Here is a 27,440-nt window from a genome sequence, read left to right as displayed (position 1 = left end):
TTTCTCACTCACTATTCAAACCACAAGATAACTGACAACTGATAACGTTAATGGCAGTCTTTGGTGGTATAGGGATCAATACGTTACGTTAAGAAAGCTTAGTGCAAGATATTTAATTGACACCATGAGGGGTATTGAGGTAATGCACCAACATCAACATATACAAATTCTACACATCTAATTTCATTTCACTCAACATGAAAGACTTTTTTATCCACGACACACCCCTGGAGAACAAACAAAGTTCACTGGTAACCAATGACAACAGTACCAAATGTATAAATAGAATCTAGAAGTCACCGAATAATGGGATTTTATCACAGCAAAGATTTTAGAGTGACTAATGAAAATTATGGTTTTATATATTTAAGTATTTTCTACAGTAAACTATTCATTTCATTTTTACAGTGCTCAATAACAAGACAGTACATGAATACTGGGTCCGAACCAGACACTTTTGAATATGAAGCATGTTACATTAAGGAAGTACCATAAATGTTCCAAAAAGCGCCTCTTTTAATAAGCACTGCATTGAAGCCCAAAAATGTGCAACAGTGCATTGCTTATTGGAGCATTTATGGTAGTACACAGACATTTGTACTAACTTGGTCATTTTTTTAAAATCCTATGTCATACTATCAGTTAAAGTTGAATAAAAAAAAATATTTTTGAAACATTTTTGTTATACAGACATGTTTTTTTTCAACACAATACAGATATCATGAGGTCCTAACGCTGGGCACAATGTCTTAAACATTTGTACATATAAAATGATATAAAAAAATAAAGAAAGGATGTACCGATTCCAGCTTTAAACAATGTGTTGGTGGATAGTCATGCAATGTTAACCAAGGTTTTTCTTACATATTGCAAACTGTACCTGCATATATACAATATATTTTTTATCTATGTTTCTACATTTAGTATACACACAAATTCATGCAAATCTGACTTCACCATCAATTTGATTGGCAAGAAATGTATTTATATACAAGATAAAATAAAATTATTAAAACAATTCAAACACATTTATTATTATTAATTTCAGGTGAAGGATTCGTAAGTGTTATTTTCACTAAACTAAGGGCCACACTTTGCAATAATCTGTTAAAAATAAACATTATACGGTGTCCAAATTCATCATTGCCCCTTCAATAAGTTTAATTTCAAAATGCTTGACATACACTGAAAAATTGCAACAACAAAAATTTCCTTTTTCAGTGTAAAAATAAATTTAGAATTTTTTTCAGGTGGTTAAAACATATTTGAGACTTACAAAGACTATAATTAAATACCAAAGTAATACTCACCTAAAATACAAACCAAGAGAAATAACTATATAAATTAACATGGATTAATTTCAGAAAATTGATGTTGTTATTCGAGAGTGTACCACTTGAGGTAATTAATATATGAAAAATGTTTGAGAAAGCAAAATAACACTACAAGTGTAGATAGTTTATTTACTACGTAAAATACTGTTATTTGGATGCTACACCATACCACAAACAAGAATTGAAACAATTTATCATACTAACACTATAGTTGCAGGGACCAGTGGTACTATGATCGAGGTGGTTTCTTAAACTAAATTAGGAATGCTGGGGGTGATAGAGTATGCCTAATTAAAGTACAGATGACACAGATCCTGATTTAATATAAGGTTGCTAGGGGTGGGGGGGGGGAGGTCTCAGTTTGATACAGTACCACCTATATTAAAGTATGGGTGCTGAAGGCATCCACGCAAGACATCCAAAGCTAAGCCTGGTTTCAGTTGTATAGCTGTAGTGACTTCCTTCCAAAATCAGCACCCCCATTTCAAAATGTCTCCCAGCAGCGATAGCTTCAAGCACTTTAGAATAATCTGCAACAGTTACTCTCCACACGGGATGGTGTCTTGTTTGGCACAGGGCCTTCATCGTCTACATCATCAAAATTTCTAATCCTGTTTCTTTTTTTCTTGAAATCCAATTTCCATTGGTTTCCATTGCCATTTAGATCTATGTTCAATTTGTCAATGTAAAGTGTAGTGTCCCGTGAATTCTTTTCTATCTCCGAATCAGTCAGTGAGTTGTTCTTCTCAGATTCTGACGGAATTATGTACAGATTGCTGTCAGATTTGGTCATGCTATTTTTAGACCAGACCTTATGTAACTCTGTGGCTTGATCATCGGAATCGCTTGGTGTGGTATTATTAGGATCAATGGCGTATTTGCTTATACTGTAAGAGCTTGATGAATGCGATGAGTTTACACTTAGGTTGCTCTGCTTTAAGCTGTCTCTAAGTTCGTTGTTCCGCTTCTGCTCGTAATTTCCAGAGGCACTATTAGAATTATTACTACTATTGCTATCATTTTTATACCCCCCTCTAGTGCCACTGTTGTTAGCCTTCCCACCAGGCCCACTCATTCCTTGTTTACTGTTGTTACTACCACTGCCACTACCCCCACCGGGGGGTCCATCTTTGCTGCCTCTGCGTTTGCCACGGCTTGGGATATCAAACTTATCGGATCTTCGTCTTGTGTCAGAATCTTCATCACTTGCATCTGATGAACTATAGCCCCCTCGACTGGAGTTGTTTTTCTTCACTTTCGCTCGCTTGAATTGCGGTGCTTTGTTCTTCACAGTGATTGTCTGACGGCCATGAATGCTCCGTGAATTTGATAATTTTTCGTCTTTCAAATCTCCATATTCATCCTCAGATTCTCCTGCGAATGAAGCAAATTATTTTTTATTTTATAAAATAATCACTGACTGAAAGAACTTTACTCCAAATTTTTATGTAGTAAACAATAAAAAAAAAACATTAAAATATCTCATTGATTGAAAGCAAGTGGGTGTAATAGCAAAAATATCTTGTCTTGTTATTTTCCTGAAAACGTGACTGCTTGTTATTTTTAACAATTTTTTTCACATCACCCTTGAGTACATAATGGCTATAGTTAAACGGATTGTGTGTCAATTGCCATATACTGAATGTTAGATTGTTAGCCAACAGCGTTGCATCCAAAAATAACCTAAATTCAGTGCTACTGATGTAATAGAAAAGGGCAGAGATAAATATTGGCCCTGAAGGAGATTTTACCTTCAGACATACAACACTACAACACACAAAAGGTTAATGAGTATTGTAGCTTGTTACTTTAGCTGAAATCGGAATACTTGTACTGAGATTGGTTGAAATTTTGTGAATGTCTAGATATTTATTAATACCTCAATACAATACTACCCAATTAAAAAAAATTATATCTAATTTTTATTTATTATTACACTTTGAATTCATACTTATTTTATTTATAATACTATACATTGCAACTAAGCTTCATTCAAAGCCAGCACCTGATGATTGAGGTACCCCTCATGAATAGAGGGCTAATCCTCCAAATAATACCGTTTTTATGGGCTAGTAAATTTATGTGTTATGGGTGATCTGCACATACAACGAACATGATTCAAAAATTTTTAAAAATTGTATGTGTTGCGCATATAAAACCCCCGGTTTTTTCATTGTAGTTTCCTATTTTAAGTCTTGTCTTATTCACAAGAATATACGTTATTGTACACAATCCCAACACGCTATGTACTTTAGTATTACCGATCACTGAATCAAACAACCACTAAACATTATACTCAGCTCTCTAGGGGATAATACAATACCATTAGTCTGAGCATAAGCATTAAAACCTTCCAGCCTATAATTCTTTGTACTTCATTCAAAGAACCTTAAAAAAACTAATAGTTAATAGTTCACCACACCTAGGGCTGCACTATTTCCTATTATTGCCAGTGTTGTTGTTGATGCCTGTTGATTCTAATTAATTTTTCTTCATTAGCTGCTAATTCCAAGGCCCTGCTTCAACAGCTTGGATAAGCTTTTTAATATTAAACTGTATGGTAGATAATCTTAAATTTCATATGGTTTTTGTATTTATTGTGTTGATTTTGGCAGACAAAATAGGAAATATTATTTTCCTTGTTATGAGCAAGAATTAAAAAAAAAATAACAAGACAAATTATTTACAATCTTGAGAAATTTTAAGAGCATTTTTGGTTTTTGCATTTATATTGTTGATTTTGGTAGACAAAATAGGAAATATATTATTCTTGTTACAAATTATGAAATAAAAAAATACAGACAATTTTTTTTTATAATCTTGAGAAACTGTAAGAGCATATTTTGATATTATTACCTTCCTCTTCAGTGATTTGGTTTAAAGTGGTCGGGGTAGTACGTCGTTGTTGGAAGGTAGTGCGATTACTTGTATTAGTTTGTTTCCTACTTGCAGCCTTTGATCCACTAGGGGTACCAGTCAGATCCATATCTTCAAATAGAAGATGGTGTTCCTCCTCTTCTTCCTTAAAATACAAGCAAAATACTTTTACATCGGGGCATTGGTCCCATGTACATAATACATTAAGGTTATATGCATTAAAAAGAATTCTTTTACAGAAGAGTAGGGGATTGTCTCCCGACAATCAATTATATGATATATAATATAATATATATATTATTATATATTATAATATTATTTTATTATATGTCTATGTTGAGTTAAGCCCTGTTTTCACCGATAGCTTCTGGCGATGCTGATTAGTCATTAGAATGGAGGAGCCTTCCCGATATGCATAGGAAAGACCTACACAGTAAAACACTGTATCAATTTTATGGAAGTCAGGCTTTAGTCCCTTGCTATGCTACTTGCTTGTGTCCTTAGGCAAGGCACTTTATCTACAGTTGTCTCTCTTAACCCAGGAGTACATGTGGGTAACTGGTAGGCTCAAACACAAAACACGCCGATTATAGCTGCAACATTATAGAATTCTCCATACGGAGCTGAGTATGTGTTCTATATGTGCTTGATCTAATAACTGGGGGTAATAATGTGAAGCGCCTGGAGGCCTTGTTGGCATTAAGCGCTAAGTAAGTCTAACAAATTATTTTTTATATATTCACTATTTGCAATCCTTGGCCTACACAGTTTGAACACTGTATGTAATCAAATAAAATCAATCAAGTCAGAATATGATAATTAATTATAAAAAGGATTTTTTTTTTTAAAGAAATTTAATTTGATTTTGCAACACAAGCAATTGAGAGCTTTCACTATCCAATGAAACATTCTACAAACAAGACATTAATATTCATTTGAATATTGCTAACGGAAACATGTTAGGTCAGGAAAAGTACAATTTTGATTGAGTGGGAGTCAACCACAGATGAAGGTCAAGGGTGTCCAAAAGGATATGGAAGAGAAAAAATACAGATGAAAAAAATTGCTGGTATTTTGTACTAGTAGCAATGTAAACTTTTATTGAGATTTAACGCAACAACCTACAAACCACCATTACGATTAATCTTCTCACAATGGTATATTTAAATAAAAATTAAACACAAAATTTCATAATAAAAACAATTTTTTTAAGTAAATATAATATTATTAATAAAAATAACTGAATCTTACTTCTAGGCTCTCAATTCCTTCCTTTACAATACTCCAGTTATGTCTAGGTTGAATGGACAGGTGTTCCCGTTCAGGTAAATGGCGACGGGGACTGCTGCCGAGGGCTGAATCTTCGTGCGGTAAAGACTCTGTGCTCTTTTGTCTTTCAAGGGGTGGTTTTTGTCGATCTTCAATAGCTCTGGGTTGGCTCGAAATTTTCCCTTGATCCTCTCCATTCAATCTAAGAAGGATTGATGTTTGAAATATATTTACGTAACACAAATGATGACTATTGACAATTTCTGTGTAACAAATCATTTTCCTATGAGGATCAATGTAAAAAATCTACATATTGATGGTAATGGCGCATAATACATGGTCTCTATGCGCTGATGTTCACAAAACAAAAAACACAAAAACCTAGACTACCAAGGAACTCAGAAATCAATAGAAAAGACTACCGCAGAGAAACCATCCATTGCATCGTTTTCTCAAAATTTAAGACCACTGATAGGTAGATCTCACTCTGATGGTAGAGTATTAAAAAATATGGTATGGTATGAACATTTCTTAGATATTTGCTAGTTTAGTCTTATTTATATATAATTAGCCTGAGCTAGAGAATTTACGTAAATCTATACTGGTATAATTAACATTGTAACATGCATACTAAGGAAGAATCAATAATTTAGTAACATTTTTTGATGTAAGTTAATTTGAATCAGATTGATTGAAAACTCAGAAAGGTCATGTATTGGGATGGGAGGAAATTAGTTACTGAAGAAAGTAATTATAAGAAGAATAGAAGGAAAGAGAACTGAAATCAAAAGAAGGAAGATAATTATGCAGAGGTTAATAAGAAAGCACAGCTGATAGATTAATGGAAAAACTGCAGAGTCACATACTAATAAACGGACTTGCGAATACGCAGATTGCTAACGATGACCCTTCACCCTTCATAGAGTATCTTGCTTTCAAAATCATTTTAAAATGTTCAAAATAATATCTTATCTTACCAATTACTGTTTTTTAATTATTAATAGAGGTCTCTCTCAAATTAAAGCCAGGATACGAAGGAAAAAAAATGTTGGATATGTTTTACAACTGAAGACAAAAAAAAAGACAAAACCTTGGGAATTGTTAATGAGTTGAATATTTCCCCTTTTCCCCTATTTTTTAAATATTTAAAAATCTGTATCTCATTAACCATTCCAGTGTCATTCGTCAAACATAACTTTTGTGTCTTAGAAAAATAAGTTGTATAACATATCAACAAATATTTTCCTTTGGATTCTGGCTTCAAAGACCCTTTCAATGTGAAGACCACCTCCAATTAAAGACCGCCTTTCTACAGCCCCAATTGAATGCCTATTTTATATCTTTTTTAAATATTTTTTCTAATTAAAGCCCAAAGCAGGAGAAAAACCTGGGCATTATTACTATTATCAGGGTTGTTAGCTGAAGAAAACTAAGAGTAAGTGAAAAAGTAGATTTTAAGGATGGAAAAGTGGGAGAAGCCCATGAAATTAGCTTTAGACTTGGTGGAAAACTTCAAGGCCAACCTCCACCCACCATAACTATAGTACATCCTTGTTTTATGTATTATTACTGTAATTAAACTCACAGTTGATTGTGACCAACATACTTTGAAGCTTATCAGCTGAGAATAATGTGTAAAAAAAGCCCCACCTACACACATTGCACACTGCAATTTTCACATTTAATTTTTAAAAAAACATTAAATGATGACAAATAACATTAGCAATACCTAGACTTTTGACAGGCAGGTGAACTTGCAGCTTTTTTCTTTGACAGATTCTTCTTTAACTTGCGTTCCGCTAGCAGGAAATATGTAGCAGTGATGTGATCATAGGAGTCACTTTCAAGAGAGCTGTACAGGATATAAGCAGAGTGTTCAGTAATTAGAAATCACATGTCTACAAAATTTGAAAGTGCCTTACTGTAGGTACAGAAATAATTATTTTCAAATTGCAAGTAGGAAGTATGGAACACTCTAGAATCTACTGAAAAAAAACCATGCAAAAGATGCATCTTAATCAGGGGAACAAGCAAAATGATTTTTTTCAAGGCTATGAGTAGCTGCCAATAAAATCAACTGGATCTCAATTTGCAGGGCATCAAGTTGGTTTCTTGGCCCTTTTTAGCTGTAGAGCTGGTGGCGTATTACGAGATGTTATAATTTTTCACTTCCTTTGATGAGTTAAAGCTACCCTATTTCAGCCCTGAATACAATACAGTAACTACAATAAGAGATGGTACAGTAGTTATGGATGGAATACCAAATTTGCCTATCTATGCTTTTTTTTTTTATCAATAGTTTCATATTAGTGTATTCTGGACCTACTCTATTGTGTGATGCCACTTCATATATAATTTTTTATTTGATTTTTTTTTTAAATGTATAAAATTATTGAAGCAGAGTGTGGTGGTTGGTGATGCTTGATTTAATAGCCAAAATATATACAGTATGCTGCAAACCTATGACAACCTCATGGTACAACCCAAGCTAATGCTTACTTTTAAAAGGGTTTAATTTTGTATTATATAAAATTATTATTTGGATCTCATAAACATAAACCTTGATAATGGCATACTGTATTGCTAAGAATGTATTGTTACAAAAATGACTGGCAATGTCATTAATTCCATAACTTATCATCATCATCATCATCATCAACTTTGAATCTACAGTAATTATACACTAGAATAGAGCAAGCAACTAATTTCTGCACGAATATAATGTACACATTTGTCATACTGTAGTATTGTATAAGTATACTTTACAGGATCTATGTAATTATATGGCAATGAAAAAAAAACCCAAATATCGAAAGAAAAAGTAATATCAGATTATCAGTAGCATTCTCATAATCTTGACAAGTCCCAATTAATTTGTAATCCACTATTCATTTCTAATATTCATTTTTTAATGAAAATGAAAACATCCTACAGTAGGTCTCACTCCTTGATTGGCTTTAACAAACAACCTAATTTACATAATCACTGAGAATTAAGGTGTGGAACAGGACTATAAATAATGCCATATAAAGGTACTATACTATACAGCCCCATGTGCTTAATCTTGAGAAAAGCACACCTGGAAAAGAAGCCTCCTCACCCTATTCAGTTTGTAAATGTAATCCTTTTGGCTTCTAATCAAGATAACATAGGCTTTTTCGAGGTACAGTGCATCCTCCAAATCGAGACCCCTCTAAATCCGAGACCCTTGTAAGTTGAGACCACTTTTCTAAAGACCCAAATAACAATCTTCAACCTTTTAACACAAAACTAGCCCTCTAACGGAGACCAACTCTGAGATCACACCAAATGTTCAGGTCCCTAAAGGCAGTCTCGAATTGGAAGACGAACTGTACTGTAGTACTATTTACACATTCAGACTGACGTTATCTTTGATTGCGTGTCAGTATAAATCATCGCTCACATCACGAACTAACACAATCAAAGTAGATTGTGTTAGTTCGTGAAATCAAGAAAGCGCGTCAAAATACGCGCTGTTGTTGTTAAGGACTTTTTGTGTGGTAAAGAATACAAAATTGCTTGACAACCAATACACGCTCGTTTTGACGCGCTACTGTGATTTCAGGAACTAACACAATTTACTTTGATTGTGTTAGTTCGTGATATGAACAACGAAATATTAATATATTTTTCTACCGTGGTAAAAACTTTGAATTCCATTTTGAATAATGTATAGTACTGAAGTAGCAATTCCAAAATTTACAGCATTCATTTTGAAAAGAAGCCATCGTGAAAAGAGGCCTGTTTCAAAAAGAAGCGCATACAAGGGTCCTTAAAAAAACAAGAAGCCCAGGGCCTCTACTTGAGATTTGACGGTATATTTATATAACTTTTATCAACTATATTTTTGGATAAGGAATTTGAACTTTTGTAATAGTGATTAAGGGTTATCAATTTAAAAAAATCAATTTCACTAGAGCAAAGAAAAAATATTTAAAAAAAGAAAAAATAAAGATGACCCCCAGTTGCCACTTCCTCCCTAGTTGACTGTTTTGATATTATTTGTAGTGTTTTTGTTCTGGTAGGTATGAAAGATAGCAACACAAACAGCCCAAGACAGAAACAGATAGAGAAACATATCACTGGCTGCACCCCACCCTGTAGATGGTACTCAGTAAAGAAAGTAAAAAAAGAATATAGATAATTATACTTTAATGACAGTTGATTAAGTTTGCATTTCAAGCAATCATAAGGACGCTTATTTTTATGTTGTATTGTTGTTGTAATTTACCTGGTAATAAATAAATATTATTATATGATCATTGGAAAGAAAAACATCAAAATCACAAAAGACTAGACTTACGAAAATAATTACAAGACTATAAAAAAACAACTATCACAAAAACAAATCTTTTGGTTGACTAATGTTTATGAAAAGGATTACGATGATTGCTTACTTTGTTATAGTGAATTCATCAGCGACGTTTCCGCAAATCATAGATTCGATTATGGCCGAATGCAGTCCAACAGATATATCCTGCTTAGTAATGAGCGGTTCAACTGCAATGGGTACTTGATTCATCTTGAGCCAAGGATGATTTTCAATCGTCTTTAAATCCAAACGTTTCTCGGGTTCGCGTACCAGTAACTGAGATATCAAACTGAAAGACGATAAGAATCAATCACATTTATTAAAGTATTTATACAGTACATGACACAACATATTACATGTAGTGATATTCTCTTGTTCCAAAACAGAACAACGTAACTTAACTAAATTATAAAAGCAGCTACGTTGTTTTGCCATGGGATGGCCGTATTGGTAGTCTATGAGTGGAAACTCACCTGGATAAATTATTACCCGCCTTCCCCGCTAACTAAATATCAATTTTTTGCGAGGAGTGACTGATTCGGCTCGTCTTTGCCACATATATAAAGTATAGTAAAAATTTAACATGGATAATGAGCAGTTTATTGGTAACTGCCTTCTGATCCCAGTAATCTAAAACCGTGGCACTCACTGCCTCATAGGACCGTCGGCCGACGTACCCAACCCCAGTCCCTGTTAGCGTCAGACAATGCGACACAATCTGCTAATTGTCGGTAGCATCCATTGTGTGCACGTAGTGGAGTTGCTTTTTCCATGAACTCACGTCACCCGACGACTGTCATGCGCTGTGAGTGCCTGGTTTAAGCTGCACTGCACTTGAGTGCACAAACCTCACCACTCTCTATTTTAGGAGAGAAGCCCTTATCATCAATTTTGGGAAGAAGATTTTGGAATCTGACATCTATAGGTACAGTATATCCTTCCCAATTACCGTGTTGTTACAAGAGAGGTTAGATCTATTTCCCTAAATAAGCCCCCACCCCCTTGATATCCCTTTTGGCAGGACTAACCGTTTTAGAAATTCTCCGGTTCTTACTATTTGTAAAATTCTAAATAGGTATAGGTAAACACATTGCTAATTACGTTAAATTTCAGTGCAATAGTTGATCTCAATCTCGTATATGTGTTTTTTGGTGGTTGTGGTTTTTGTGTTTTTGTGATGCTAAAGTTTTTTGCTTGTTTTGTTTTGTGGTTTTGTTTAATTTAAGTTCCTTTGCTGGTGTCTTGTATCTGCGTTTTTTTTTTTTGTTTTTTTTTCCCTTTTTGTGTGTGTAAAAAATGTTTTTTTTCAATAATTTTTGCTTTAGTTTAATTGGATTGTGAATTTGATAGATTTCTTTTTTTTTATTTTGCTACCTTTGGTGTAATATATATATATTTTTTTGTAAACCAACGATTTCAGCTACGGGCTGCCTGTTTTGGTGTTATATTTTTATATATATAAATAAATAAATAAATAAAAATAAATCCTGCCAACTCCCTGATTTTTCGGGGAAGAATATCAGATTCTTAGCCTCATAATGAGCCTTTCAGATTAATTACATCCTGTAAATGTAGAGTTACTAGTTAACGTTACTGACATCCTGCTCTTATATAAACATTCACTTATAAGACAAAATACTAATGTTGCTTATAAATTGTCTTCATATTATGTTTATCTTATGTTTGAAGTCCTCTTTCCTCATTGCTTTGTTTCCTCTGTTCTGTAGGATATGATTAGCCCACAAATCAGCATTTTGGGGTTTTGAAATTTGTCAGAATATTACTGTCACTCTATATTTTAATAGAATGTTTAATGCCACAGTTTTATATACAGTACTTAAATTAATTGCTATGTCATACCAAATAAATCCCTCCTGATGCAGAATACAATCTGATTTCTTTTATTATGTCAAATTTATAAAACATTGAGGGGGAATTTATTCGAGGGAGGTGGTTATTCAAGGGAGGCGTTTATTTTTTTTTTTGGGTGTAAAATGAACATGTAATACTCAAATAAACACCCCTTAATTTCACAGTAAATGTGGAAGTACAACACTATTGACCCAAACAGGTTACAACTACTGGAGCAGAACATTAATAGAATGAGTTGAGAATGATGTTGATTCAACTATATTTGTTTACAATCATTGAGGGGGCGTATTTTCGAGGCAAAAGTATTGGCCAGGGGCATGGATTCGAGGGAGGAATTATGCAAATAAAAACAGTAGTATTTTTGTCTTCTTCATTTAAAGATGTTAATTCCTCAAAGATTTTCAATCTGGAGCCTTAATTCTCAGTAAACAAGTTCCTTTGTATTAATAAAGCTTAAATTGTTTTCTTTGAAATCTAGGACTGAACAGTATGCACCTGGATTCTGAAGCTATGATTACACTCCATTCATCATCATCAGCATGTTAAAACGCAACAATAAACATCTTTAGGAGAACTCTTCTATTTTATGAGAAGTGGACCACTATTTATTACACTGGTTCGTAGTCAGGCATACTCAACTGCTTTCATACTGGGCAGTATTATTATATTAAATTAATGTGAGTGATGATTTTTTTCTATCCCACAGTGATTGAAATTGTGTAATTAAAATAGTGAATAAAAACTTTAAGACAGCATCGAGGGAAAACAGTTAAGAAATCATTCACCCCCCATATTGTTATAAATAAAATGTGTTCGATAAGGCAGCTGCCCACCAGGTCACAATTGTGGGAATACTAATTCATTCTATTGCACCTCTCAAATGAAAAAGAATGTTATGCACTGCATGCTGGGAGGGTTATCCTAGTAGATACTGTCCCTGACTACTTTTTTTATAATGCCACTTCTCCAAGATTGGCAGGTCAACCGTAGCATAATATTGGCTTGACCGAGCAATAAGTCTGTGGGAACAGTCACTGGAATGGTATCATAAGGTTGACCGACCAATTTTAACCGACCAATTTTAACCCACCATTTCTGGTTCATGATCATGATGTCCAACTGTTGGTGAAGCGCTGTAGAGTATGTATTTATAGCGCAGACATGGACAACAATGCATTGTAAAATAAAACCATAGCAACAAAACCATAAACTGTGCTCGAGGTCACCATGCTGCGTGAATGAGTTGAACCCACCATTATCTTGGGATCAACCAGGCAACATTTAAACAACAAGGTTTGAACAACATTTTAGTTATTTCACCCCATCATTATCCTAGGATGGATTAGTCATGACAAAAAATCTACTATATTCAAATTTGGACCTCAAGACGATGGGAGTGTGACGCTTTACCATCAAGCCATTATTAAACAGATAGAACTCCCATGATATTTACAGTATTACACACTGGCATCGCGAGCACCTTCGCTGCATCCATTACCTATATTACTTTCAATTGATGAACAATTACAATTACTGTATTAGCCTGAGTTCCAATATATAATAATACAGGCCATCTAGCATAAGCTTAATAATTGTCTTTGCCCACTCGTCCTACTGTACATCATTTTCATTTTAGGCCCTTTTTATTTAGGCAGGACTATTTTTTAGCCATGCCTAACTAGTCAACGCAAGTGGCTCATTTTCTGTACACGTTTGTGGCTCTGAAAATGTCAGCATTGTGATTGGTTAAAATCATTTATTTCAGTCCGCCCATTTATTCAAATACGGAATATAAGATTACGTCATTCTTTTGGCATCCGGATACCTGCATTCAGTGTTTTACAAGTCCCTTATTCCATCTCTAAATTTACTTGCTCGTTGGTGGTGATGTCCAGAATAAGAAAAAAGAATTATAAGGGACTAAGTCTATTACCGTACTGTACCTGAAAGGAATTTTTGAACAAGAAAATACTTTGTCTTCAAAGTATCATAATCAAACTATGCTTCTAAATACCTTTGATTATAACTAAAAATTTTGTTAACATAATTATACTGCTTTGGATGAAAACCGGTTAAAATCGCAATAGTGAGGATGCTTGAGGACGCTCACCTTTGTGCATACATTAGTATCAGTACGGTCCTAACTGTATAAATACAGCTACTGCGATTTGATATTCAAATGTCATACCATTTATGGTTGACACTATAAGAACATAAGAAGGAGGCAGGCTTTTACATGTAATATGTAATCAAAATTCTTGTAGCATTTTTGTGGTTAAATATATTAAAAACAACAATCTTGTATTTTCTTCTTTATGTGTTTATACTAGCATTCACATGGTTGTAGGCTGTAGAAAACTAAGGGTGGGTGATACATTTTAAGGTTGGGTAGGTGATAACAATGTTAAACTCTAAATAATAAGAAGGGATTTTAAGGATGAAAAAAATGGGTTTTTAATAAGGGTGGGTGGAGGGCCATGAAATTAGCTTTAAACTGGGTGGAAAACTTCAAGGCTGGGTGGTGCCGCCCACCTCCACCCACCATAAGTACATCCCTGCAATCACTCCAGTCTCCGGTGTGTAGTGAAGATTTCCCTTTAAAGTAAAGTGTCAGTTACTCTGCTAATGGCAGATACAGTATTATAGTAGCATTAGAAAGGCCCACTGAAGAAATGAATGACCTGGGCATAGCTGGGACCTACAGTACTGTATACTGTACTCCAGAATGTGTGACAGCTCCTCCCGTTTTCCAGCTCGCTGTGTTTGAGCATTTCGTTCCCTATATGTTGGAAAACACTTGCAGACTGCACGACTGGTGTCCATGTCTTGGTGCTCTCGATCGCTCAAGCGATCTCTGGCCACAACATGTTGAGATATAACATTTAGCACCCTCTACTGTGTGTTGAAATTTTCATGCGTATACAGTAAATAATGTACAAGAACAGCATGCTTATAAAACAGACTCCAAAATGATCTGTATTTACAGGGTACGTGTGCCAAGTTTCTTTGCAATAATCCCTTCAGCAGTTTCAGAGCCTTTACAGATACTGTGTGAATTTTTTTTTTTTTAAATTCCAATTCCAGTAACTGTAAAACAATATTACTTTCTTCAGCAATTTCGATGTTTTATACTCTCTCCTCGTTGCCTGTAAATGTCATAACCCAAAAGATTTATGCATTTAGAGATTGATGCTAGGCATACAGAATAGTAGAAGAATACATTTTCATGTTTAAATCTTGCTGGGTTGACATTTAACATACTGTTTATATGTCTGTACAACATGATCTAATTAAACGGGACAATACTGTCTAGGTGAAATTAGTTGTACTGTAATCTATAGTACTGACATTTTGTCAGGAATAAGCATTTAAGCAGTAATAACTGCTGCAAGAAGTTGCATGATGGGAACTTGATGAATAAGTAGCAATAATTACAATTAATTAAAACATATATCATTCCTCACTTGACATACAGTAATTCTGTCTCATAAAAGCTGCCAATATCTCTCATGCATTAAACATAATTCAAATTCAATTTGTAGTAAATTAAAACAGGGGGAAGAGATCCAACAAGTCAATCTTGTGGTCCAAGCAATGTGGCCAGCTACTGTACTGTAAGGCTACCAGTCTCAAGTCTAGAGTAAAACTCCTAATATGGTTTAAGTGTTGGGGGAGGGGGTGATTTTATGGTCTTTGGACACAAAAAAAATTTTCTTAACAATATACTATAATTAGGCTGCTGGTAACAAACCGCATTTTTAGTTGCATCAGCAAATTAATCATTTTAGTTCTATTACGTGACAAAGTGTATCCGAAGTGAGTAGGATATCATGCTTGTCAACACAAAGAATTTTTTTTCCCTACTCCCCGCTGCTGTAGTTTACTGCCTACTTGCAAATGCAAGGCGATGAGAAAAAAAAATTCTCACCCAAATTGCAACATTACAAAAACTTTTCAGTCTATAGAGTTGTAGACTGTAGAATATAAATAGTTCCTTTTTCCTCATTTTTCCTATTGGCTTGTGCAGATAAGATTAGATTCAATGTCATCTGATTAACAACTTTATCTGAAGAAAAAAACTAATGGCCAAAAAAGGTGACATTCCATGTTTTTCAAAAAGGTTGAACAAGAAACTATACTGTACATATTTTTGTGATTGGGTCTAATTAATTTTAATTTAGAATTTTGCAGTTTGATAGGTCATCACTTATAGTTGTACCATTGTCATAAAGTGGACTCCATGAAATTAACATTAACAAGCAAGCCAGCCTGCATTTGGTGTTCAAATGAAAAATTATTGTTAATAGCAACCCCAACTACTTACTGTATTCACGACATTAAATTGATGATACATTTATGATGTATTAAGATTTGCTGCTAAAAAAATTAAGAATTTTTTGACATGAATAGCATCATAATGTTTGTTAATAATATGTTTTTCATACAGTATCCATTTTTTGGGCTAATGTACCGCCCATATTTTCATAAGCCAAAAACAATAAGAAAATCGCAACCTTTCATGTATGTTTTATTGCTTTTCAGTTTAATCTCTAAAATGAAAATTATGGAAATGTGGCACAGCAGTTTGACTTTGGCCTTTCAATTGAGTGCTTCCAAGTTTGAGTCCAATACTGAGTAATTGCTTGTAAACTTGCAGAAACTATTTTTCTGCAGTATTGCATGCTTCACTCTACACTTGGGTGTATAAATGGGTACCTGGCAACATGTGAATAATTTTGTCTGGAACTGAATTACGTATTGAACAAAAATTTTCTCTAGGGATCAAAAGTGGTTGAACATTGTGCGTGATTAATTATGTATCCAATGACATCTTGGGAAGACAGTTTTGAAACATAACAAAATAGTGGTTATAAATGACTAGATTAAAAATATGATTGGTCCTAGATTTCAGCCTGTTTGTGGATAGTGCCATTTGCATTACAATTCAATTAAGGTATTTCTTTACATCTTGAATTTAAGTGTATGTGCATGTATTATATAATTATATAAATTAAACTACTGTATAGTACTAAATTTTTTAATTTATTTTTAATTTTTTTAATTTTATTTTATTTATTTATTTAGGCACACAACACATGCACCAAGAATTGTCAATAGTGAATATCTCTGTTCTACTTGTAAGTGACAATCGCTTTCTCAAGACAATGCAACACACAATGCTTTATCCAATGTGTGTAATATGTTAAGGCTGTCAGTTTGTGGGACACTAGTGATACAGTATCCCATGGGTGAACAAACTTGTCTTGTTTGTAAATTATGATAATTGTATATAACTCTAGTCTCCAAGGTTCATAAAGGTGGCACCATACGATCAGCTGGATAGAGCGATGTTTTAAAAAGCTAATGTATTTTCTTACCTTCTACAGGAGTCAGATATATGGTCTGGAAATCTATACTTGCAGTCCATAATCATTGTTAATGTTTCGCTGTCATTGGTTTCGTTGAAAGGAGGTTCACCACAGACAAGCATATATAGCAACACACCAAGGCTCCATACATCTAAGAATAAAAACAGATTAAAAACATTAGAAGGTTCTCAACAATATTAAGAATATTCCTTTGGAAAAAAAGCAATTCATACAAATTTTAAGTGATTATTATTATTATTATTTTTGTTACAATAAATAACTAATTGTTATTAGTAAAGTACAATAAATAACTAATTGTATCATCATTTTTTGACAAGGAACTAACCTGTACCCTTTAGGCATGAGTGATTTGACACTGCTAGCTATCAATTCAAGGGTTACAATAGCAATGGATTTTTTAAAGCTACAGGATGAAATTTCAGCTAAGAAAATGCTTATTACTCTTCGTACAGCCAGAAAACACTGACAGATATTCTGGTGTACGCCTATTTACCCACCCTCTCCCTGAACAAATCAGACAAAGTTTGGTGCAGATGAGAACCAGAAAATAGTTCAGCCTGTAGCCTTTAATAAGCTTGCATGTAGCAACTGAATTTATTAACACTGCCTATTGATACTGTACTTATTTAATATCAATTTAATAATAATCAATGTCAGATATTGTAAATCAGTGAATATTATATTAGTATACAGTAGTATTATCAGTACCATTATGATTATGTACAGTACTATTCCATTATTCTTTGAGGGATGTTCTCTCACATCGAGTGAAATGGAAATACTACAGGCATAGTACGATAATAAAATAAACAACGATAACAATAACAATAATAATACAGTATTTGGTATTATAAAGCACTCTAAAAATTTTAAAGAGTTTCACATTATTAATGATTAATAACACGATTTAAAAAAATTCAAAAGATGACATCTTAAAAACATATAAATGTATGTATCTAATAGTTGGTGAGAAAAACATTTTCTCTTTAAAATTTCAAATGAAAGCTAATTTACACAGTACTACAATGTAAGCAAATAAAAAAGGTATTATTTTTTTAATTAGTTGTTTGCTCAACAAAAGACGTCAGAGTATATCCTTAATGTCCTGGTCAATTACCGATATTATATAATGTATAATCTTTTCATATACAAGTAAGTCCTTGGCATACATCTTACTTAATGTGTCTGACAATTGATACTTTTGCGATTTGACTTAAAATAGCTAAGCTCTATTGAAAAGTTTAAAATAATAGAACTGAATATTTCAAATAACAAATTTTTGAGATTATGTAATATCCTACAGTAGATAATCACGCTTAATTGTTACTGTTTAAAAACATCAGGATCATGTGGACATTGCCAAAAAGAACAATATAATTTTTTTACTGTATTATGTACAATTAATAGTTTCTGAGGCCTAATGACTTATGTACAGACAATTTGGTCATAAAAATTCAAACTACAGTGAGTTATCTTAATTTATCAATTGAATGTTGATGCTGTTGCTATCTGACGTAAAATCAGGAACAAGTCGAAGAAACAAAATTAATCAGATCTTGAAATGCTCATATAAAAGGAACTAAAACATGCCAAAAATAAAAACTTCCAGATACAGATCACCTTAACTATGGAATAGTCTATCAAATGAAACAGTTAACATTAGTTGTTAATCGGTTTACCAAGACAATGACTAAAAAAGTACACAAGAAATCGGTTTTGGCCTGCTTATCATGAATTGATGCCGTACCAAAGAACGGTCCTGTTTATATTGCCAAAGGAAATTGTTCTTTGAAAGAACGTTTTTTTAGAAACCGTTTTACTTAGCTAGGAGAAATACACCCATTTACGGTAATTTTTTTTTTTTTTAATGATCAACTGATATGTAATGTACCTTATCATTTACTTAAATTAGTAGTACAGTTTATTTTTTTTAAAATTATTATCAATATTAATTACAGTACAAAAAAAATTAAAATTATACAATACCGTATTAAAAATACTACAAAATTTACTATTTTAATCAATATCAAGTATCATGTGTATGACAGGTTCTCAATGCTGCGAAATTTATTACACAGTAATTAATTACAAATTATTAAATTAATAATATATATAATAAACAATTAAATTACACAAGAAAAATTAATGATATAATATATCAACATGGGTCCAATAACAACAATCCAGTCAGCAATAGAATAAAGCTTACTGCTGTATATATGGGAAGCTGCAAGTGCTGACAATATACAGTATATGCTAGCCGTGTATAAATTATTCGGTAATTCATTGTTGTACTAAATCTATGCACAAGTATCAAGCTCTTTGCCATGGCTATGCTAGTCTGCATGTATCTTTCCAAGTAATTATTTGCCAGTCATGTACAGTAGTCTACTGTACTCTATGTTAAATATGTTAAACATATTTACAAATGAGGCTCAGGAAAGAGTTGCGAGAAACTGTAGCAGACATCTTATACAGTATTTAGAGAAACTGGATATATATTTAAACATTACAAACCTATGTTTTATATGAACTGCAAATAATAGTTAATACATTGATAATTTACCATAAATTAGTACTACAGTAAAACATGGAAAAATATACATTTAACAGTAAAAAGATTCTTAAAATAATATTAACTTAGTTACAATCACTTGATCATATCATAAAACATCCATCTCAACTATCCACTGCAATATACAGGCCTTGTAACATTGTCCTAAATAAATTTCATTCGTGCAGACATTTTGACAAATGTCAGTTTTTCCAACACCAATCATGGTTAATACTAAGCTATGACTTGCGTTATAATGTACTTGATATCTTTATAATATAGTCTATTCCACTTTCTTTATACAGGCTCTTAATATAAAACAAATCTAACTGTACACTGAAGTTACTGTAGTTGATCACTAAATCTATTGGTGCAATGAAATAAATGTTTTTTTCCTACACATTAAATATCTCTAAAACTGCTATTTGATCCTTCAAAAATCTTCCTCATTTTTTTAGGCTTGATGACAGATATATTAAGAAAAAAAAGGTCAAATAAATATGGAATTTCCTGTAGACAAGTTTACTAATTAAAATATTTAAATACTTTTTGATTATCTAGTTCAAGTGTAGAATGATTTTTATGTTGCTCTGGTATACGTGACAGATTGTGTACAATGAGGAAGTAACTAACAATCTACAGTACTTTATGCTTTCCTATTTTTGCTTCTCAGATAGAAATTACTAATACATTTATGTACAAGATATTAAGAAACATTTATAGAATCAGACATACAGATTATATATAATTAGTCAGTAGACATCCACTACAGGTATATCTAATTATTTAAATTACTATATTAATCATATCACAACATCAAGCTTAAATTAAACATCTCTTATTAAAAATACACATTTTCCATGTGTGTTGTTGCATGTAATGCAATACTGAACATTTTGATATAAAAAATGTGTTAACACATGGTATTTTTGTATCGATATCGATTTGTAGAAATTTGATGTACTGTACTGCTTGTTTATTAGATTTTAGTTACTGAACTACTGTATAATTATGGTAATAATGTACTGTACTTCGCAATTCAGACTCTGGCTTCTACTAACAGATCATACAGTAGCTGTAAACTATGATAATGTGCACGAAAGGCGGCCACAAGGAGACCCCAGGAAAGATGGATTGACTATATAAAAAGAAATGACTGCAAAATTAGATCATTGCATAGATGCATTAAGAACTGACTATGCAAGACAAGATTGTGAACTGGATGAACCAGATAAGCCAAGGCTTTGTTTGGTAAACCTGCAGTATAGTACAGTATTGTTCAGCCACTAATATTAATATTTTAAATAAACCAAAATTATATTGTATTCCTGAATAGCGTACTCACAGCTGCCATAAAAAATATTAAAATTTTATCATGCTCACCACCAATGAATCGTTTCTTCTTGACAATGAAATAAATTCAAAGTATTTATCACCAATTACTATTAAATAGTTTATGCACTTATCAATTGCAGTCCCAGAAACAGGCCTAGTTGGGACTTAGCCGGAGATGTAATTTAGGAAACAGACTTACATGCATGTAAAAGTCCTGGTGACCTCCCGGCAATGCTGGGCATCGCTTATATTCTCGGCTAAGTCCCCACCACTAACCGCTGAGGAATATTTCGTAGTCCAGATAAAATTTCCCGCTAATAAACGATTGGATGGTAAGGCCTACTATAGCAAACATGCAGAGCGAGACATGAAAACAATTGGAGGTCTAGCTTACAGTATGCCTGAATCAGAGAAGCATGTGACAGCTACTGTACATTAGGCAGGCTAGCTAGGCCAAGGAGATAAGCTTGCTTGATGGAAGCACTACAGTAGGTATGTGTATCATTAGGCAGATTTCCATAGAAGTTTGGAAAAGTGCAAAAAAAAGAAGTGTATTGATTGATCATAGAAAAAGAAATTTGAATGATTGATTTAACTGATTGATACAGTAGTTCATTCAGTATCAAAAAAGAAAATTAATAAAGTAGTAGAAACAGATTGCTTTGCCTTGCCTAATTGGCTCACTGGTGTAATTTTTGAAGCAAACTGAGTCAAATACGTGGTTCACAATTGTCACGCTATGCACTTACATCACCTCAATCCTCGTTGTGTTGTCTGTGTGTGGACGTTCAAATTTTATTATGTAATTTATACCTTGATCATTGTACAAAATAGGCTATAAAAAATGAAACCATGATAGTAGGCCTAGAGTACCGTAGACAATTTTTTAATTACCAAAACACAAAGCATTTGTTGAATGCCTAGGCCTAGTGTAGGCTAGGTAGGACCAGACCATTTTTAATAGAACTAGGCATACACCTGAAACCCCGGCTACTCTAACATGTAAAATTTACAAGCGCAGTACTAAAGTTTGATAACCAAGATAATCTAATATTAACAAACCCTCGCCTTGTTGCGCCATATTTATAAATATTTAAAAAATAATAGCCTGTGGTCGATCCACTTCATCCGCCAAACGAGGCCTCGCGTGGCAAGCCCATCAATCGGGCAAGTTTGCACGCTGATTGAACAATACACTTGAGTCGGCTCTGTCAGTTGCGGCCGAAAGATACATAACATTCTAAAATCTGTATCTTACTTCCGATCAGCATAATGTGTGAAAATCTTAAGTAAATCAGTGCAGTATTTTTCGAGTTATGCGCCCGGAAGGACACAAACAGACAGATACAGTACGCACTATTCCAATACTGTACCCTTCACCTCTCCTTCAGAGGTTAGAATGATGATGCTAAACTAATCATTTTTAACTTTCAGCATATATTTAGGTCAAGATATTATTAAAGGGTGGTGGATATTCTAATAATAATTTTAAAAAACCAAATTAAGTAGTTTATTCATACAGCAGAAATGAATAATGCTGGTTAATGATTTCAACGTTTTTCATGTTTTTATATTGATAATGCAGTAGATAAACAATATTTGATTTGATGTGTACTTACTAACAGTAAGCCTACAGTACGTGTACATTGCAAATTGTTATCAGTAGAATCTGTCTACAAATTTAAATCACTGACGATGTTAAAATCTACATTGACTCTAATAATAAATCACAGAATTACTGTATAATGTAGTCTGTAGACATTTTTCTGTACAAATACTAGTCACATGAAGAACACAGCAAATGAACTGAAACCTTAGTAATTTTTAGTTACTGGTAAGTTTATACTTGCAAAGTACTTTCTAAAATATCTTTATACTTCTGTCTGAAGATGCAGTAAAAAAAAAAAGGTTAATGAACTAGAATTACTAATATTACTTCCATGTATAGTACTTTAATAAACCAAGAACTATAAAATATTTGCTGTTAGCTCATTCTGGTTTAAATTATATGAATAAAGATGTTAAATAAAACAGGTGATCATCTGTGTCATTGGTTGTTTTTTTTTACACTATTTTTTTAGTGAAAACAATATGCATCTGGGATTTTCCAATGTTTTTAATATATGATTCAGGACAGCATAATGTGGCCTATAAATTACTGTAATACTGATTTTGGTTACAGTAGTTCTATTTCTTGGTACTGTAGACTGCAATGAATGATCAAAATATCTACATACAAAGTTTCAAATGTAAAAACTTAAATTGACTACTTCCACAAGATTGGGATTTTCCCATTATTTTGAAAGTACAGCCCACTGTACAAGGATCTAGAGTTTGATCATGTGCACTGTATTTTGATCATGTGTAAAATTCTTTTTCTATGATGGTAAACTATAATTATGTCTGTCACATGGCAAGAGGTTCTGTTGTGCAATCATATTCTTCAGGACATACGGGAATATCTAGGTCTTTTAAAAAACGATCTTAATTTGCATTGCATCTTTTCTCGGCCATTACTGTATGTATGTATTTTTGTGTGATCTTTTATTATTGATAATACCATTTGGTGGATTTATCACTATTAAAAACCTTTAGGCACTTACAGATATTGAAAAGGAACGAAATCAAAGTAAAAACAACAAAATGTAACATGGACAAACCAGCCAAAACAACCCAAAATCCACTCTGGTGAATTACCAGACTCCTACTCAAACAATGAAAATTGATGTACAGTATTATATTATATGAAAACAATTAAATAATACCTGAATAGTTTGTAAAGCTTTTGCTTAATTTTACTTTTGATATGGAAGTTCTTATAAATTGGATGGGTTGAAGATCAGAAGGTGGTCAGACAAATGATTTTCCAGCCTACACTTATATTTCAAAATACAATACAAGTGATTTCAAATGTAATAAAATTATAATACACACGTAACCACACTGGCAGGAAATCCTTCATTAATTATTATCAGTCATTTTCACTATGTTGATTGCATGATTTCTATGGTATCATTCATTTAAATATTAATTTCTTTTTGTAATATTAAAGACTTAACTACAGGTTACTTAAACTTAACTTCCAGTACTTAAAATCCTAAACAATGATGTTTAGAATGTACAATAAATAGTAACAGTAATAGCCTAAATAGTAACAGATTACCAAGTTATATTTTTAATGTAAAAACATTTTGTTTGTTTTTTTACTCGTATTTTTGATGTTCTTATTTTGTAAAAATGTGACTGATTTTTTTTGTTTTGTCTTCGTATTTGGATGTTGTAAACTTTTATATTGATTTTTTTTTTTGATGTCTATTTATATTTTGATTATATTTGAGTTTGGTTTTTAATTAATGTTTCCTTCTGTATTTTCTTTATTTTGTTTCTTAGCTGAATTCGTACTCCGAGCTGAATTCGTACTCCGATTCAGCTCCTTGGTCTGCTATTCTGCTTATTGAATAAAAGAATTTGAATTTGTATGTTGTATTTGTTCCTACTTTTCCTGTTGAATTTAAAATGAAAAACAATAGTCAATAAGTGTGGATTAGTCATGGCCTAGTAACAATAAGTAAAAATTCATTATCTGAAAAAGAGGTTTAGTACATCTGCAAATTCTGTACAAACAATTAACACATATAAATTATACTGTTCATCTTTTTTGCCAATAATTTAAACTCATTATAACCATCAATTTTCAGGATTATGACTGCTTACGCTTTCAGTAGCTCCTCCTATCATCAATAATATTTTCATCCACTGAGACTTGTTTATTCTACACTAGGGTAATTATACAGTTTACAATAACTGAAATCTGAGAGTAAACCTAGCCTACAATATTGCATGAATTGTTTATTAAATATCCTTCCATTTTTTTTGTCAACAAATTAAAAAAATACAACAAACAATAAAAAATTACACAGACAACAAAAATCAGATACGAAATAAACAAAAAGCAAAATTAATTTCTGTATGCATGAAAGTTTCTCTGCTGATAATGCAGTGTCGTAACATATTGTGTGCTTTCTTTTTACACATTAGCAAAATACATTATACCTACCTACAGCAGGGGCATCGTAAGAATCACCTAGTAAAATTTCCGGTGCAGAATATGCAAGACTGCCACAACTTGTTTCAAGTTTTTGTCCTGGATTGTAGCAGTTGCTGAATCCAAAATCAGTTAGTTTTACAACTCCTTGATCCTTAAAGAATATCACATTTTCAGGCTTTAAATCTCTATGTACAACATGAAGCTTGTGACAATATGACACAGCCTGTACAATCTGTATAAAATATATTCTTGCAAAGTCTTCTCCTAACCCATTTTCATGCTGCATTATATAATCATACATGTCACCGCCATCTCCAAGTTCAAGAATCAAGTAAAGTTTTGTTTGGGTGTCAATAACTTCATATAATCTCACAACATTGGGGTGCTGCACAAGTTTCATACATGTCACTTCCTGTAGAAGGTGTGCTCTAGAAATTTCATCTAGCTTAGTCTTATCAATAACTTTTACGGCCACCTTTTCGTCAGTAAATATATGACGGGCTAACTTGACAACAGCAAAATGACCCTTGCCTAACGTTTCTTGCAAATCATAGAGACCGGTCATTTTGCTGTCAGATGTACTTCTGCTAGACCCCTTGAGGTGGGTCATCATAAATCCTCCGATACCTGCTTTTGAAGGGAAGAGATCATATTTACCAAACGTCGGAATTGTTCCTGGGATATATAACTTCTGTGCTGGCTATCATATTTTCTAAAATATCATATCTATCCAATAATTCTGTCAAACAATTAGCATCCAAATTCAACGAAAGCCGGTGAAGCTTCCTACTCAGAACTCTAGCAGGGTAGGCGAGCGTGGACTACGAGCCAGAGCACACAGGCAGTTGGCTGGGAGGGAATACTCGATCGTTCATCATCCTTTTATCAATAATGTACATGCGCAGTATAGGAAAACTATATGTCTTAACATATGAAAGACCAATGCTGATTAGTCAAATATTTTTTTAGACTGCCGTATTAGCCATTAAGAGAGCTCGTAATACAGCTTGATGTCTCAGCATTGTATTTTTATTGTACAGTTTTTGTCGCCGAGCACCGCCACAGAATTTACCCACACCACAGATCGAATAAATCTTATTTTTCCTATGCCATTACGATGCTCTCTTATAATATAACCATTGAAACATACATCAACATAATTCAACCTACTCTTTATTTAGCTTTCTATTTCCATGGCTGTACCTTCGAGGGCGCATTCAAATCCATTAGAAAATTATACAGTTATAAGTTAAATATTGAATATTATTATTATTATTATTATTATTATTATTAAACGAAGACTCTGAAAGGTAAAATTTTCGCTATTATTATTATTATTATTATTATTATTATTATTATTATTATTATTATTAATATAATAATATACATGATAATAATGAATAATGATAATGATAGTGAAAATGATTATGATAATGAAAATAATAATAATAATAATAATAATAATAATAATAATAATATTAATAATAATAAATATATAAAAATAATAATAATAATTAATAAATAAATTGAGACTGAGTATTATATACCATAATTATTATTAAACCATAATGGCTTTAAGTATATACAACCATATTTTCTAATTTTTGATTTGGACGACGACCATCTCGATTATGATGTTAATTTTGATGATTAATGATCATGATAATGATGATGGTGTGATAAGCTGAGTTCGGATACAATATTGTAAATTAAAGATTCGCGAATTTGATGGGCGGAGATCATGGGGAGTGGGGATAGACCCCCCCCCCAACACATATTTTTAAGGGTTGGTCCCCTCATCGACCGCAATGTAATTCCATAAGTCAAGAAGACGGGCCTGAAAATTGTTGAAATAACATAAGACTCAGGTTTTAACGAGAGACCGCAGTACAGCTAAGAGTACGGTACATCTTATCTTATAGCAAGATACCGGTATCTCTGACCAAATACCTATAATACACTCTCAACTAATACGCGTGCCTTTAATTTGAGTTTTGAGAAAAAGCGTGATAATTAGTTTTAGACACATGAAGTAGGTAAAGTATAGTAAATTGTAGGCCCCTACATCAAAGACAATGCTTTATGGTACATCACACCCATTATTTGATTTCTATGATCGCTGATAAAGAACACGAGTTTGTTGGCGCTTTTTGGCTGTAATAATGAGTATTAATGGTGGTGTGATGATGATAAATTTACTCATGAGTGTTCCGGTCATGTACTTTCCCGAATGAAATGTTGTTGTCCCCCACCACCTCCACCTTTCCAAATAGATCTGTCCCCTTGGCATTTCAGAAAATTCAAATTATTTATGCCGATACTACATATTGTATGGTTTAATGTACGTGAGGATGTGGGAGAAGCACACTCCTCCAAGAAGAAGCTCCCCTCCCCCATCACAACCCCGCTGGGCCAAAAAAAAAAAGGG

At 32.9% G+C, this 27,440-nt stretch overlaps 1 protein-coding gene across 1 annotated transcript; it reads right to left on the bottom strand.

The window, feature by feature from the left end:
- Positions 1-1,006: 1,006 nt before the first annotated feature.
- On the bottom strand, positions 1,007-25,798 carry LOC117123444 (SNF-related serine/threonine-protein kinase-like; the record flags this gene model as incomplete). Its single annotated transcript, XM_033269358.1, is given in 7 exon segments — positions 1,007-2,708; positions 4,191-4,356; positions 5,463-5,682; positions 7,210-7,332; positions 9,899-10,102; positions 17,064-17,205; positions 25,022-25,798. Coding segments are annotated over 7 exon segments (2,313 nt in total). The 3' UTR covers positions 1,007-1,854.
- Positions 25,799-27,440: the final 1,642 nt, after the last annotated feature.

The sequence above is a fragment of the Anneissia japonica genome, unplaced genomic scaffold (genome assembly GCF_011630105.1).
Source record: "Anneissia japonica isolate Jap-2015-1 unplaced genomic scaffold, ASM1163010v1 scaffold287717_len1600092_cov198, whole genome shotgun sequence".
In the NCBI taxonomy this organism is placed as follows: Eukaryota; Metazoa; Echinodermata; class Crinoidea; order Comatulida; family Comatulidae; genus Anneissia; species Anneissia japonica.
Note: the sequence above shows the minus strand (reverse complement) of the source record. Positions and strands in the feature narration are given on the sequence as shown.